This window comes from Piliocolobus tephrosceles, chromosome 1, assembly GCF_002776525.5.
Source record: "Piliocolobus tephrosceles isolate RC106 chromosome 1, ASM277652v3, whole genome shotgun sequence".
Lineage (NCBI taxonomy): Eukaryota > Metazoa > Chordata > Mammalia > Primates > Cercopithecidae > Piliocolobus > Piliocolobus tephrosceles.
Window position 1 is genome coordinate 189,150,306 of NC_045434.1, and position 16,658 is coordinate 189,166,963.

General features: G+C 45.1%; 1 protein-coding gene across 1 annotated transcript in view; it reads left to right on the forward strand.

The window, feature by feature from the left end:
• Positions 1–14,423, forward strand: part of CSMD2 (CUB and Sushi multiple domains 2) — a 655,333-nt gene extending 640,910 nt beyond the window's left edge. The window contains exons 63-70 of the mRNA XM_023232269.1: positions 68–179; positions 748–927; positions 6,702–6,764; positions 8,916–9,077; positions 10,543–10,655; positions 12,359–12,446; positions 13,961–14,099; positions 14,264–14,423. Coding sequence (XP_023088037.1) covers positions 68–179; positions 748–927; positions 6,702–6,764; positions 8,916–9,077; positions 10,543–10,655; positions 12,359–12,446; positions 13,961–14,099; positions 14,264–14,423 — 1,017 coding nt within the window. The remainder of the gene's footprint in view (positions 1–67; positions 180–747; positions 928–6,701; positions 6,765–8,915; positions 9,078–10,542; positions 10,656–12,358; positions 12,447–13,960; positions 14,100–14,263) is intronic.
• The last annotated feature ends 2,235 nt before the right edge of the window (positions 14,424–16,658 follow it).

Here is a 16,658-nt window from a genome sequence, read left to right on the forward strand (position 1 = left end):
CAAGGGACAGATGTAGGAAGCACTGCTGGAAGGAAGGGGCCGATGGGACTTTGTGTCCTTGCTGCAGGTTGGAAGCACAGTCCTCTTCCGCTGTCAAAAGGGCTACCTGCTTCAGGGCTCCACCACCAGGACCTGCCTCCCAAACCTGACCTGGAGTGGAACCCCGCCTGACTGTGTCCGTGAGTGCAGACTTCACCCACATCCCAGGAAAATTCCTCTTGCCCCAGCTGGGCATCTGGGACATGCTTGAATCCTCTGAATGACAGGGAGCTCACAACTCCCCATGTGAACCGACATCAGTCTCTTTGTAGTCCTTACGAGTTAGGGCCTCACAGAGGACTTCCACACAAAAGCCTCTCTGATACTGGAAGGCAGTCCCTATGCCTTAGCAAAGAAAAAACTATCCAGTGGCAGCGGCAAAAACTAACAACTACAAGGCCAAGCCTCAGGGTGGAGAGATCAAGCTTTTGACCCAATGACTCCTTTACCCCTCAGGAAGTGCCGCAGGCTTAGGTTCCCCATGCCCAGAGTCAACCAAGCCAATATCCACATGATCTCCATCTTGGCCATTCCTCTAGACACAGAGCTTGGGGTTAGGATGGAGGATTAGGGAGGGGGGATGCTTGGCATGAAAGGGACTAGAAGGGGAAGGAAGAGGATATTCTATCTAGGAACAGAGGAATGGTCAAAAGGGCCCCTGAAGCCCCTAATCTCCTCCGGTCCAACGAGATCTTTCCTCTCATCCAGCCCACCACTGCAGGCAGCCAGAAACGCCAACGCATGCCAACGTCGGGGCCCTGGACTTGCCCTCCATGGGCTACACGCTCATCTACTCCTGCCAGGAGGGCTTCTCCCTCAAGGGTGGCTCCGAGCACCGCACCTGCAAGGCGGATGGCAGCTGGACAGGCAAGCCGCCCATCTGCCTGGGTGAGTGTGCCTGCTCAGGGAAGCTCTGCAGGGTGGGAGGCTGAAGGTGCCAGCTGAGCTTGAGCTGAAAGAGGGCAAAAGAGAAGGAAGGAATCGCATTTCCAGGAGCTGGATCCTGCTTCTGATTTTCTAAGGTTTTGGGTCTAGAAGAGCAAACCAGAGAGCGGTCTAAAAAGGTGCATACTCAACCCACCCCAAGGGTTGCCCCCTTTGCCTGGGCTGAAACACTCACAGGATCACATTTCACCATCGGGCAGAGGAAAGTGCTTTCTTCCACCAACCTGGAGTGACGCATTACGCATATTACACCCTTGTTAAAACAGCACCTGCCTGTAGGTCCCTTGGGGTTATGAGGATATCCCAGACCTCCTTCCCCTCTTCTTCATTCACTCGTTCTCTATTGATTGAGAGTTCATGAGGCCCCATGCCTGCACTAAGCATGAGGGATTCGGAGGGGAAAAACACAACCCTGCCATGTGGAAGACAGACACATTATCAGATTTTATATCTGGAGTACCTGGAGGAACATGGAGATATGCCAAATGCTGTAGGAATGAGGAGGAAGGGCACTAAAGTGGGAGAAAGAAGTCAGGGAGGACTTCCTGGAGAAGGTGATGTCTGAGTCCAGTCTTGAGAGAAAGGATTAAGGATAAAGGATTAGTTCAGTGCTGGAATAGCATTAAACTCTCTGATAGGCACTGACCTTACCAGATACCAGGCATTGTGCTACGTGCTTTGTATGTTTCAACTCATTTAATCTTCACAAGATCCTATGAGGCTATTTAATATATGAGGAAACTAGGGCACAGAGAAGTCAATTAATGTATCCAAGGTCCCCAGCTGAGGAAGGTTAAGAGCTGAAGGTCCATACCCTGATGGTCTAACTTTAGAATCTATGACTATTTTGCTATCCTGCCACTCAAAGGGAAGCCTTCAGGGTCAGAGATTGTATCAGCTAGAACTTACTAACGGTGTTTTATTTTCATTGTATCGCTTGTAAATTTCTTTTGTTTTCCACATATGGTAGTGATATAAAGTACATTTACTGAAATACGTTTATTAAGTTTTTATTGTGATAGAATATACATAATATAAAATTTTAAGTGTACAATTCAGTGGCATCAGTTATGTTTATGATATTGCACAGCCATCACCACTATCCATTTCCAAAATTTTTTCATTATCTTGAACAGAAACTCCATATCCATTAAACATTAACTGCCATTTCCCCCTTCTCTTAGCCCATAGAAACTGCTGTCATACTTTCTGCCTCTGTGAATTTGCCTATTCTAAGTACCTCATGTTAGTGGAATCATACAGTATTTGTTCTTTTGTGTCTGGCTTATTTCCCTTAGCATAACGTTTTCAAGATTTATCCATGTTGTGGCATCTGTCAGAATTTCTTTCCTTCTTATGCATGAATCATATTTCATCATACGGACATCACTTTTTGTTTATCCATTCACCTGTTGATGGCTCTTTAGGTTGTTCGCACTTTTTGGCTATTACAAATAATGCTTCTGTGAACATACATGCACATGTTTTTGTTTTAATATGTTTTCAGTTCTCCTGGGTACATATCTAGGAGAACAGTAACTCTATGTGTAATATTTTGAGGAGCTGCCAAAGTTTTCCAAAGTGCCTGCACCATGTTATTCCCACCAGCAATGCCTCGGGGTCCAATTTCTCAACATCCTTCCCAACAGTTGTCTGTCCTGTTTTAGTGTATCCATCATCAGTGGGTATAAAGTGGTATCTCACTGTGGTGTTTTTTATTGTTTGAATTTTCATCCAATTAATTATTTTTAATTGACAAATAAAAGTTGTATATATGTAGAGTGTACAGCATGATGTTTTGATATACATATACATTGTGGAGTGGCAAAGTCATGTTAATCAACGTATCCATTAACTTCATATACTTGCCATTTTTTGTGGTAAGAACACAAAATCTACTCTCAGTAATTTTCAAGTATACAGTGCATTGTTATTAACTGTGGTCACCATGATGTACAAGAGATCTTGAACTTATTCCTCATGTAACTGAAATTCTGTACCCTTTGACCGTCATCTTTCCAATTCCAACCCCCCAGTACCACCCCACCCTAGCCCCTGGCATCCACCATTCTCTACTTCTATTAATTAGTTCAATTATTTTAGATTCCACAGATAAGTGAGATTGTGCAGTATTTGTCTTTCTGTACCTGGCTTATTTCACTTAACATAATGTCCTCCAGGTTCATCCATGTTGTCACAAATGGCAGAATTTCTTTCTTTTTTTAAGGCTGCATAGTATTCCATTGTGTATATATTCCACATTTTCTTTATCCATCCATCCACTGATGGACACTTAGGTTGTTTCCATATCTTGGCTATTATGTTGCAATAAACATGAGAGTGCAGATATCTCTTTGACTTACTGATCTTGTTTCCTTTGGATGTATACTCCATAATGGTATTGCTGGATCATATGGTAGTTCTATTTTTAATTTTTTGAGGAACCCTCATACTGTTTTCCATAATGATTATATTAACTTAAATTCCCACTAACAGTGTGCAAGAGTTTCCTTTTCTCCACCACCTTACCAACACTTGTTATCTTTAATCTTATTTGTAATAGTCCTAACAGGTAGGAGGTAATATCTCATTGTGGGTTTCACTTGCATTTCCCTGATGGTTAGTGATGTTGAGCATTTTTCATATACCTGTTGGCCATTTGTATGTCTTCTTTTGAGAAATGTCTATTCAGATCCTTTGCCTGTTTTTAAATCAGGTTATTTATTTTCTTGCTATTGAGTTGTTTTAGTTCCTTCTATAGGTTCCTTAGATGTTAACCTCTTACCAGATGTATGGTTTGCAAACAATTTCTCCTATTCCATAGGTTGCCTCTTCATTCTGTTGTTTTTTGTTTTTTGTTTTTGTTTTTGTTTTTTTTTTTTTGCTGTGCAGAAGCTTTTCAGTTTGATGTAATCTCCTTTGTCTACTTTTGCTTTTGTTGCCTGTATCATTGTGCAAAACTGATTTATATTTCCTTAATGGCTAATGGTGCTCATCACTTTTTTATGTGTATGTTTTCCTTAGAGAAATGTCTATTCAAATACTTTGTCCACTTTTTACTGATTTATCTTTTTACTGTTGAGTTGAAAGAGTTCTTTCTCTATCTAAAATACAAGGCCTTTATAAGGTACATGATTTGCAAATTGTTTCCCATTTCATGGGGTTTCTTTTCACTCTCTTTTTGGTGTTCTCTGAAGCACCAGTGTTTTTAATTTTGATAAAATCCAACTTACCTATTTTGGGGGTTGCATATGCTTTTGATGTCATATCTAAGAAACTTTGAAACATCCAAAGTCACAAAGATTTATGCCTATGTTTTATTCTTAGAGATTTATAGTTTTACGTCTTACATTTATGTCTTTGATCCATTTTGAATTGATTTTTTATGATATTAGGTTAGAATCCAAACTCATTCTTTTGTATGCGGACATCCAGTTGTTCCAGCACCACTTGTTGGCAAGACTATTCTTTCCCTATTGAATTGCCTTGACACTCCTGTCAAAAACCATTTGACCATAAATGTATGAGTTTATATCTGGATTCTCTGTTCTATTCCATTGATCTCTATGACTGTCTTTATGCCATTACCACCCAGCCCTGATTACTGTAGCTTTGTAGTAAGTTTCCAAATTGGCAAGTGTCCCAGTCTGGGCAACCCAGGGAGACTACATGTCTACAAAAAAATAAAAGTGAAGAAATTAGCCAGGAGTGGTGGCGTATGCCTGTAGTCTTAGCTCTTCAGAAGGCTGAGGTGGGAGGATCACTAGAGCCCAGGATTTGGAGGTTACAGTGAGCTATGATTACACCACTGCACTCCAGCCTGGATAACAGAGCAAGACTTCGTCTCTAAATAAAAATATTTTTTTTTAAATGAAAGAAAAGAAAAAAATTGGAAAGTATCAATTATCCAACTTTGTTCTTTTTTAAGATTGTTTGCCTATTGTTTTGCCTTTTGTTTCTACACAGATTTTAAGATTGGCTTGTCAATTTCTGCAAACTAGAGAGCTGGAATTTTGGCAGGAATTGCACTGAATCTGTAGATCAATTTGGGGAGTATTGCCATCTGAACAGTGTTAAGGTTTCCAATCAATGAACATGTGATGTCCTTCCATTTATTTAGATGTTTTATATTTTTCAGTGCACAAGTCTTGCATTTGTTTGGTTACATTTAGTCTTAAATATTTTAATCTATTATTATAGCTACTTTTATTTTAAAATATATAATGTTTTAGATGCAGCTGAATTCAGCCCCTTACTGTATGATCTTGAGCAAGCCCTTTCATTTCTCTGCCTCTCAACAAGTTTCTCTGTTGTAACATGGGGACAATAATCTCTACTTCAGAGTTTTGAGAGCAGAGTAAATGAAGAAGTGCCTATCACAGTACCTCACACATAAGATGCTCTCTCCTTTGCTCCCTTCGTCTACGAAACCTAAGACGATAAAGCCTTCTGTTCAGAGGTACACTTGCATTGAGTCACTGCAGAAACTTTCTCCATAGCCTTCTGTATACTCAGGCATAGGCTGACCTCCAGAGTTGCAGGAGGTTTGCTAAAGCTGTGCTCCCCGCCAGGGCAGACAGTGGGAAGCCTGCCCTTAATGGCAACAAGGCAGATTTTCTATTGTTTCTCTGCAAAAGAAGAAAAGACATTAATATTTACTGACCATGACTTTCTGTTCATAACCTCATTTATTCAGCATAGACCTGTGAAGTATGTTTTAGTTTTTTCCATGTTTCAAATGAGGAGGCAAAGACTCTGAGTGGTAAAGTTACTAGTCAAGGTCACACAGTCATTAAGTGACACTGTTGGGACCTAAACCTTGGCTGTCTGGCTCAGGCCCAGAGCTTTTGCCTTTGCTTTGCCTATGAGGGCTTCTTGGTCTTAATCTCATCATTCCAAGGGAGGAATGCACTCCTCTGCAACCCCCACAGGGCTCACGGAGCTCACTGTTGATGGGTAGAAGTTCCTCCTTCATGCGAGGCATCTGGAAGGAAAGCACAGTCGAGGACAGGACTTTTTTTTTTTTTTTTTTTGAGATGGAATCTCGCTCTGTCGCCCAGGCTGGAGTGCAGTGGTGCAATCTTGGCTCACTGCAAGCTCTGCCTCCCGGCCTCACTCAATTCTCCTGCCTCAGCCTTCCCAAAGTTTTCAATGAGGGCATTCAGGGAGTCTGTGCACTTGGATGGGAAAATGTATACCTTTATTTTCCTTTACTTTTTACTGGAATGTAGCAGCTCCTTTAATTCTGAACGTAGACAACAACCATTAGGAGTGTTAGCACCTGTGACTTTGTCACCTGTAGAAATTGAAGAGATTTTTGTTTACATTCCAGTTGCTACCAATATCATGAAATATTGTTCATGTTCCTGACTACTTCAAGATTATGGTCATTTCTAGACTCGCTGCTAGATCCCATTATTTAATATAGTGATAAAGAATCACATATACCACTATATGCTAATGTCTTGTCTACTATTTTAATAACTCCAGCTGATAAAATGGACTTCCTTTGTAACTCTTAGTATTTTTTATTCTGAGAGAGAGCCACAGCATCATCAGACCATCAAAGCAGTCCACCTCCTGGTCTAAAAAATAATAAGTCCAAAGCTAGATCTCAAAGAACCCATTGACCTAAGGTCAGACAGGTGGCCATTATTTTTCCAACAGAGTGTGAACCAGAAGCTGAACTGTTTTCTTCCACTCTTTTTCCCCAGCAGAGGTCCGGCCCAGTGGGAGACCCATCAACACGGCCCGGGAGCCACCGCTCACCCAAGCCTTGAGTATGTATGGTCCAGATCATTGGCTCAAGAAACTCGTTTTTCACAGAGTTAGCCAGAAAACACGAGTTGCTGAGAGTTGCTAAGTGCCTAGAGGAAAGCCATGAAAACTATCTATAGATCTGAATGGCTTTCCCTACCCACCTCCCCAGCCCAGGCAGACTTCAGAAGAAAGTGAGCCTGAAGGAAGCAGAAACTTCATCTGGAAGAAAGAGCCAGTGCCTTCCAACTGGAAGCTCTGGAACTGTTAATTACTACAGCCCCTCCTGGCATAGGACTGGCCAGTGTGTGGTCATACAAACACATCGACCCAGGTCATGCCCAGGGAGCTTCCTGGAAATGGTTACAGTTTAAGATAGGTCTGGGGTCTTTCCAACTATCACATCCAGAACTGGATACAGACTGCAGATGTGGCCTGGCCAATGCCAAATTCTTAGACACTATCACATCCTTTTATGAACCTTCTACTTTTATTTATCACATTAGCATGTGTATTATACAGGAAAGGAGGCTAGATTTGGCATCAGAAACTCAATTTGAGTACCATTTTGGTCACTGACCAGCTGTGTCCTTGGACAAGTGAGCTTCGCCTCTTAAGCTTCAGTAAAATAGAAATCATAATAATTGCCATAGAGAATGATTACAAGGATAAATGACAATTTTAGTAGCTATCACTGATTAAGTGCTTTTACACATGCAATATCATGTAACATACAATTTATAACACTGGTCATTTAACCCCTACAATAACCCTGATAAGGTAGATGGGATGGCCACCATTTATAGGAATACAGGCATAGCCTTTATAGGGAGAAAGTTAAGCCTTTTGCACATGATCAGACAACTGATAAGTGACAGAGCTAAGATGAGACTCTGGGTCTGTCTGACTTCACTTGCCCATGTTCCGATTCACCATGCTATGCTGACATGTCAGTTTTCTCTCTCTTCTCCCCTCTTCCCTTTCTCCATCTTTTAAACACTTCTCCTTTTCTCCTCTTTTCTTCTTCCTTCTTCTCTCCCTCATTTCTAGTTCCCTCTCTATATCTTTTAAATAATTTAATTTTAATTGACAAATAATAAACATATATTTGTAGGGTACAATGTGATGTTATTCTATATGTATACATTATGGAATAAATAAGCTAATTAACATACCCATCATCTCACTTAGTTATTTTTTTGTGATGAGAACATTTAAAATCTACTCTTTTGGCCGGGCGTGGTGGCTCATGCCTGTAATCCCAGCACTTTGGGAGGCCTAGGTGGGCAGATCACCTGGGGTCAGGAGTTTGAGACCAGCCTGACCAACATGGTGAAACCTCATCTCTACTAAAAATACAGAATTAGCCTGGCGTGGTGACGCATGCCTGTAATCCCAGCTACTTGGGAGGCTGAGGCAGGAGAATTGCTTGAACCTGGGAGGCAGAGGTTGCAGTGAGCCGAGATCACACCATTGCACTCCAACCTGGGCAACAAGAGCAAAACTCCATGTCAATAAAATAGTCTACTCTTTCAGCAATTTTGAAATGTACAATACATTCTTATTAACTATAATCACCATGACATGCAGTAGATCACCAAAACTTATACCTCCAGCCTAATGGAAACTTTGTACCCTTTGACCATCTCCCCATCACCCTCCACTCTGCCCCAGCCTCCATAACCATCATTCTACTCTCTACTCCAATGAGTTCAACTTTTTTAGATTCCATATGTAAGTGAGATCATATGATATTTGTCTTTGTGTGCCTGGCTTATTCCACTTAACATAAGGTCCTCCAGTTCATACATGTTGCCGCAAATGAAAGAATTTCCTTCTTTTTAAAAGCTGTCTAGTATTCCATAGTGTATGTATATATACCCTTTTCTTTATTTGTTCATTCATTCACGGACACTTGGGTTGTTTCCCTATCTTGGCTATTGGGAATGATGCTGCAATGAACATGGGAGTGGATATTTATTTCACTTCCCTCCACCCATCCACTCTGAGACACAAGAGGAGAAGAGGCCAGAGCGTTCTACCACCCTCCCCACACGTTAGACGTTGGGGAAAGGAAACAATCCCAGTGAGTGGGCTGGGATCAGTCATCAGGTCACCCCAATTCTGGCAGCACACACAAAGTCCTCCTCACATCTATTTCTCAATTCCTCTAGTTCCTGGGGATGTTTTTGCCAAGAATTCCCTGTGGAAAGGGGCCTATGAATACCAGGGAAAGAAGCAACCAGCCATGCTCAGAGTGACTGGCTTCCAAGTTGCCAACAGCAAGGTCAATGCCACCATGATTGACCACAGCGGCGTGGAGCTGCACTTGGCTGGTAAGGAGCAGACCCCTCTATGGAAGCCAGGAAGATGCATGGGCACACACCCTTAGCAAGGATGAGCCTAATGGCATTGCATCATACTGTCATGCAAGGCTCAGACTTGTCTGGTGGTCAGGGAAGAGGAAATGTCTATTCATCTTTACGTAATAAAGCACCATGGACTAAAGGGAAATGTTTAAATGACAAATATTAATAACTTGAATATATAAAGAACTCTTATAAACAAAGGGAAAAGACTGATAACCCTAAACTGAACCAAAAATAGGGGCAGAGACTTCCCAGAAGCCAAAGTACAATCAGTCAACAAACAAAGGAAAAAATATTTCTCAGCAATCATCAAAAAAAAATGTAAATGCAAAACGTCATTTTCCACTTACACTATCAACTCAAGAGTGTTTTTAAATGATAACATTTAGTGCAGGTCGGTTTCAGCCATGAAGACCAAATTCTAAAATGGTACAGTTCTGGGGAAACAATTTGGCGATTTGTATCAAGATCCTTGAAAATGATTGGACCCATTAATTACATTTCTAACAATTTTTATCATAAGAAGATATGGAGGGAGTCAAACATTTTTAAATAAAGGCTGTTCCCATTACAAGGCCATTTGTAGTATGTAAAAACTGGAACTAGAAAATTTCCCTAAAATAGAGAAATGGGTATTTTAATGATAGTATATCTACTAGATGAAATATTATGCCAGTGTTGAGGGAAATGCATTCATTATAATATATTTAAAATATGACTCCAGTTTTTTAAAGGAAAACATTACATTCATAAGAAAGAAAACTGGAATTACTTACAGTAACGTGGTTATTTCTTAGTGAGATCAGGAGAGATTATTTTTTCTTCATGTATCTCGGCATTTTCTAAAATTTTCCCAATTTTCAATCTTCCTATAATCAGAAAAAGTAAGTACCTTAGAAAATAGTATTTATTGAATAGATGGATAGATAAATCAATGTGTGAGTGAATGAACATGTTAATGCACAACCCCACATACAATCCTATCTACGCATTCATACGTGCACACACCTATGCAACTGCGGGATGACATTTGCTCATTTCACACAGGATAACAGACGCGTTCCCATGCTCCCGTGGCCATGCCCTCGTGAACTACTGCACCCATTGAACTCTCTGTACATCAGTGGACAGATTAAAACACACAAAATCATATTCTCACACATGTCTGTGTCAATAGGATCACAACCTCAACCCAGTAATCCAATTATTAACATACATATGCATATCTTAATAATTCTTGCATATAACCACATTCAGCCTACACAAACCCACACTCGACACTACACTTACAGCTTAAAGGTATGTGGGGAATGTTTATATCAACAACTACACATGAAATTCCACCCAGAAACTTACAGCCACCAACCCACAAACTTTAGTTTTGAAATTTTTCCAGATCTTTCATGTGTAACCCCAGAACTTTATTTCCCAGGAACTTACAAGAAAGAAGATTTTCATCTCTTGCTCCAGGTGTACCAGATTACAGGGCCAGTGGAGATCTTTGTGAATAAGTTCAGAGATGATCACTGGGCTTTAGATGGACATGTAAGTTCAGCAAACTCACCTCCTCCCCTGATTCCCAGATCACTGACAGGGGAGAGGAGGACAAAAGGGTGTGCGAACTCCTAGGATCTATCTGGAAACTTGGGAGGAGGTTTTCTGTGAGGCCCTGCCTAGGAGCAGCAAGAGGGTCCTCATCTGCTAATGAAACGGGCAAAGGAAAAGATTTTAAAAGCCAGAGAGTTGGAGTAAGTTCTGTTGTTTGAACAGAAAGCAAGGGATGAAGATCGGGGGCAGAGGGAATTCAGGCTAGTTGAAGATTTTGGTGTGGTGGGTGGGAGCTGGAAGAAGGCAGTGAGTCTCACTTGAGGATGCAGATTGTCAGTGATTTAGCAGAGCTTTGAGAGACCAGGACATGGCAGAGGGATAGGACTTTCTTGCATTCCCTTGTGGAAAAGACATTCTATTCTAGGGCTTTCTTGAGGTGGAAGCTGGGTCTCCAGTGACACTTCTCTGGCCATACCTTCCTATTTCACACATAGTGGAGTTGAGCATAGCGTCCCCTGCTACGTCCTCCATTTCTCTGTCTTGGATTGCTGGAGCTAGAAGAGAAAGCGTAGAATGAAGCGAGAGGTCATGGTAGAGCAGAATAGCAGAGCGCTAGGGAGTCACAGTGCATTCTCATGGACAGGACCAGCTGGTGGAGGGCTGTGGCAGAGTTGACTTTGCTTCATAAGCACATCAGGAGAACCAAGTGGCTTCTCCAGGGACTGGCACATACGGGTAGTTCCTTGGTAGGCGCAAGGGTATCTGTAGGTCCCCTTTGTAATCCAAGTATGAGCCAGCTTCAATCATCGTGGCCCAAAAGCTGTGCAGGAACAATAGACTCCACCATCCAGGAGGGTCAAAGCTGGGACATGGAGCTAGGACTGCAGGGCAGGGGAAGATGATGATGGGGCTCCAGAGGGCCAGGAACAGCTGGAGCTACTGCCTAGGACGCCAAACAACCGTGGAGCCTTTCGATAGCCAGTGAGGTATGTTTTGGGGGACAGCTGGGGAGGGCAGACAGAGGCTGCATCTAGCCACGGAGTATAGGTTGGAAGTAGCCAGGAGCGCAGGCATCCTCACAGCATGCCCTCAGCTGCTGTGGCCCCAGACTGCACATTTGGGGGTCTGCATCTGTCACATGAGCATCAGTGGCAGGAGTTAGGTCCCCAGCTACGCCCCCTAAAAAATTAATAGCTCTTAGAACTGTGACGAACTCTCCAATACCTTTAATCTGGAAGGGACATTTTCACCATGGTTCTGTATGTTCCTAATGCTCCAAAAGGTGTTTTTTTCATCACAGTAATAACAGCTACCATGCATCTAAGGCCTATAAATTAAGCGTTCTGAAGTGTTTCATCTTTATTAACTCATTTCATCCTTACAGCCACCCTAGGACATAGCTACTGTTACTATTCTCATTTTGCATATGAGAAACTGAGGCACAGACAGATTAAGTGATTTGACCAGTAGAAAATAAAATCTTCCTCCTACCTCATACATGTAGCTGGTGCCCCTGCCCCACCCCGGGCTCCCCGGTCACGCCTACCCTTGCCTGGGTGTGGGCAGAGAACAAACCCTGTGTGTCGGAGCAGCAGGTCAGTGGCTGACTCTGACCTGCTGGGCAGCATGTACGATGAGAGATGAGTTCTAGATCCTTCCAGCAGCCTCCCACTTGCTCTCTGTGCTCCTCTCCATCACAGGTCTCGTCAGAGTCCTCCGGAGGCACCTTCATCTACCAAGGCTCCGTCAAGGGCCAAGGCTTTGGGCAGTTCGGCTTTCAAAGACTGGGTAACTAGTGCTTGTCCCCCGGAAGTGTGGGCCCGGGTGGGTGGGAGAGAAACCGTGTGTGCCGCAGTCAGGTAGAGGACTGGGGAAGTTGAACAGTGTGAGGTGGGGGTGCTTGGCCTCTTTGGGATCAGGGACGCCTTTTGAGATTCTGACAAAAGCTATGGAATATCTCTCCAAAAGCAAACACATATGCATAACCCACTCAACCTTTGACAAAGTTTCCTGCTCAGACCTGGAGGGGAGAGCCCCCAACTCCAGGGACACTGGGTCTTCGATACAGCCCCTAGCCACACCCCCAGCCAGCCCTCAGGGGTCACACCTGCCTCAATGAACAACGACATTGTGGAGTGTCTTAGGGCTCCCTGGGTGCCTTTACTGTGATGTCGTTTCTGCCCTAGCCCAGTCCTAGAAGGCTGGTTTTGTGCCCATTGTACAGATGAGAAAACTGAGAGTCAAGGCCACTTCCCTCCCTGGTCCTTCCCTGACCTCTTTACCTAGCATGCTTCCTGTCATTCATGTCAAACACCCACACCTTGGAGCCTGGTCCTGGCCCAGAGCCTCCAGGTGCCCAGCCTCGGACTCTGGTAGGGGGAGGGGTCTGGTTTCTCAGAAATAGGAGAGGGGGAAACAGGAGGCAGCCATGGGTACGTGAGAGCCTCTCTGTACCCCAGGCACTGACACCTCCCATCCCCAGGGCCCCTGCCTGCCAAGGCAGTCCACTGCACGTCCTCTGGCTCCGAGCTCCGGAAAGCTTCTCTGGACTGAGCCACGGTCTGCCCCCGCCTCTCCCACCCACACTGCTCCTCCCCCAGAATTGCCCCAGCTCTGCCCTCATGAGCTGCATGGACTGAGACCACTGTCTTCCACACAGCACTCTTCACCTACTCCAAGATGACCAGGCACGCTGCAAATGCCTTAGAAAATCACAGTTTTTGTCCTGGCTCCACAGCAGACATCCTGTCCCCTCAGAGCTCCAGCCCCTCAGTTAGCAGGGTGCCTAACGGGGGCCACAGTGTCTGCTTGTGTTATTCTGAGCCTTCCCAGTCTGCAGGGAGAGGGCGAGGAAGGAGGATGCCTTCCAGAAGGAGGTGCCTCAGCTTCAACCAGAACAGTTTTGCCTTCATCTATCTTATATTTTGGTGTCCCTGTAAGGTTTCATCTGATAAAAGGCTGCTACAGCCAAAAGAACTTTAGAGATTTCTTTGGAAATCTCTAAACTCTGCACCCTTGTAAGAGTTTCCATTGAGCCATGGTTTCAGGCTCCTCTGCGGGTGGTCCTTTGGGTGCCATCTGAGCTGCACAAGGTAGATGCATGCAGGACCCTGCCCGTGAGGACTGAGTGCGCACATGGAGGTAGGCGGGCGGCCCTGGGTATACCCGCCTCCCGTGCTGAGAAGTGTGAAGCACCCTGAGTGGCAGCCCTGCTCCCCAAGAGTGTGTAGTCAGGGAGGGCAGCCGAGAGAGCCTCAAACTGTGTCTCTGTGACTTGATTTTTTTGTTTTGGGACTTTACAGACCTCAGGCTGCTGGAGTCAGACCCCGAGTCCATCGGTCGCCACTTTGCTTCCAACAGCAGCTCGGTGGCAGCCGCGATCCTGGTGCCTTTCATCGCCCTCATCATTGCGGGCTTCGTGCTCTATCTCTATAAGCACAGGTACCACGCAGGAAGGAGGCAGGACGGGCATCAGGCGGGCCCTCCCTCTCTCCCTGCAGCGCCCCCTCGCCCCCCCCAACCCCCCACCCCCGCACCGCACCAGACCCCTAAGCCTCTCTGTGTCACTCTTTTCATGCTGTGGTCACTTCCTCTTTTATTGCCAGGAGAAGACCCAAAGTTCCCTTCAATGGCTACGCTGGCCACGAGAACACCAATGTTCGGGCCACGTTTGAGAACCCAATGTACGACCGCAACATCCAGCCCACAGACATCATGGCCAGCGAGGCGGAGTTCACAGTCAGCACAGTATGTACAGCGGTATAGCCACCCGGCCTGGCTGCCACCACCGCCACCGAGAGCCCCGCCTCCAGCAGCCGGTGAGCAGGGGTGTGGGAGGAAGACAGGTCATGACAGGCACAGACAGGGACCTGTGTATGTCAGGGGCTCCACCCAACGGAGTCGCACACGCCACACAGACACACCCAGTGAGAGGAGAGCTGTGCACTGAGCATCATTGTATATCAGGCACTGAACCAGGCCCTTTGTGGATCTAACATTGAATCCCTGCACCCCCTGTGAGGTAGAGGCTACTGGGAGCCCCATTACAGATGAGGAACCTGAGCTGCAGAGAAATTAACTTGAGCAAGATCACACAGCTCAGAAGGGGTGGGTTCAAAATCCCATCCCAGGCTGGCTGGCTGCAGAAACTGTGCTCCCCACCCCTGGACTTGGCAGAACATCGACGTGTATTAATCTGTTTCTCTCCAGAGAAACAGAACCAACTGGATATATACATCCTCCGGTTCGAAGTCAAGCCCTGGAGATCTGTAGAGCTATACAGAGATGCACATATATGTGTGTATATAGGTAAATTGTGTATATATATACATTCATACACTATAAATGCAATACATATACTTACACATCTCTGTAACAATGTATATCCATACCTATCCATCTATATATAGATATGCATCTCCATAGAGTTTTATGTGTATGTTATATAGAGATAGAAATATAAATAAGTACATATATTTAGAGAGAGAGACTCACCTAAGGAACTGGCTGGCAAGGTGGAAATCTATAGGGCAGGCCAGCAGGCTAGAAATTCCAGCAGGAGTTGATGCTGTCATCTTGAGTCCGAAGGCAGTCAGAAAGGGAATTCCTTCCTCCTCGGAGCACCTCAGTCTTTTTCTTAAGGCCTTCAGCCAATTGAATGAGGCCCACACACATTGTGGAGGCTCAAAGTCTACTGATTTCAATGTTAATCATATCTAAAAAGATACCTTCACAGCAATATCCAGATTGGTGTTTGACCCGTCAACTGAGCACCAGAGCCTAGGCAGGTTGACTTACAAAATTCCCCATCACATTGAGCACAACAGAGGGGAGGGGCCCCCCAAGATATGGACAGAGGGGCAGACAGACCTGCATGTGTACACGGTCATGCACACACACACACACACATACGCACACACGCACGCAGGCATGCATCTGACAGGTCCACTGGGAAGGAGCTGATGAATCTAAAAGGCACTGCCTCTTCCTCACTGTGTCCTCCTTTGATGACACCCTCACCTCTGGGACCTGGGACCCTTCAGGAGTTGCCCCAACACGATGTCCAAGCTGCACCCCTCTGAGAACACTGTCCTCCCACACATCCTGCTTTCTGGGGATAGGCAGGTGCCCTCTCTCAGGTCCTGGGCTAAAGGGCTCTGGGGAGAAGAGTCACAGAGCCAGCCAGGTAGGGATTCCCAGTGAAGGCAGTGGAAAATCCGCCAAGTGGGCCACCAGCCAAACCCAGGGCTAGTGCCACGCTCCCTCCCCACACTCCTGTGTGCGGCAGCTCACGTGATGGATATTCCCAGCCACACACAAATGGCAGTGCAGTGAGGAAACAGGCTTGTATGAGGGGGCCTGAGAAGGCCACCAACAGGGATGTTAGGGACGGTTTCTGCCGAGGGGGTTACAAGAGCAGCGAAGGTCATTATCACTGCCTGGTCCCTGACGTGCTTTACTCCCTTTCCGCCTCACAACTCCAGGAGGATTTCACAGCCTCAGCCTGAGTCCCAGATGGTGAGTGAGTCAGGGATGCAGCAGATGCAGCTCCTGAATACAAACAGTTTATGGAAAGAGCTCTTCCCCATCTTTTTACGTCTCTCCAAAACAAACATTTAAATAAGGGTTCCTCCTTATTCCAGGGGGATTGCTTTAGCCTGCCAAAATTACTCCTCAAGTTTCATCTGTATGCCCAGTCTTCACTTTTTCCTACTCAGAACTCTTATCAACAGAAGGCAAAAGAGAAAAAGAAAAATCCCCTCTGACAATGTAAATCGGGGCTTGGAGATGATCAGTGACGAATCTGATTCACTGCATGAATTATTGAACAGTGTAGGAAAGAAACAAGAATGCCCCTGACCTCTGCACACGCACTCTTGCTCCACACTTGGGCTCTGCTGGGTTCCAGGTGCTGGTGTACGCCATGCTGTCACCTCCAGGTCGGCTCCATGTCTGGGCAGCCCTCAGCATTGGCCCCTTGCCAGCTGGCTCCAAACCCAC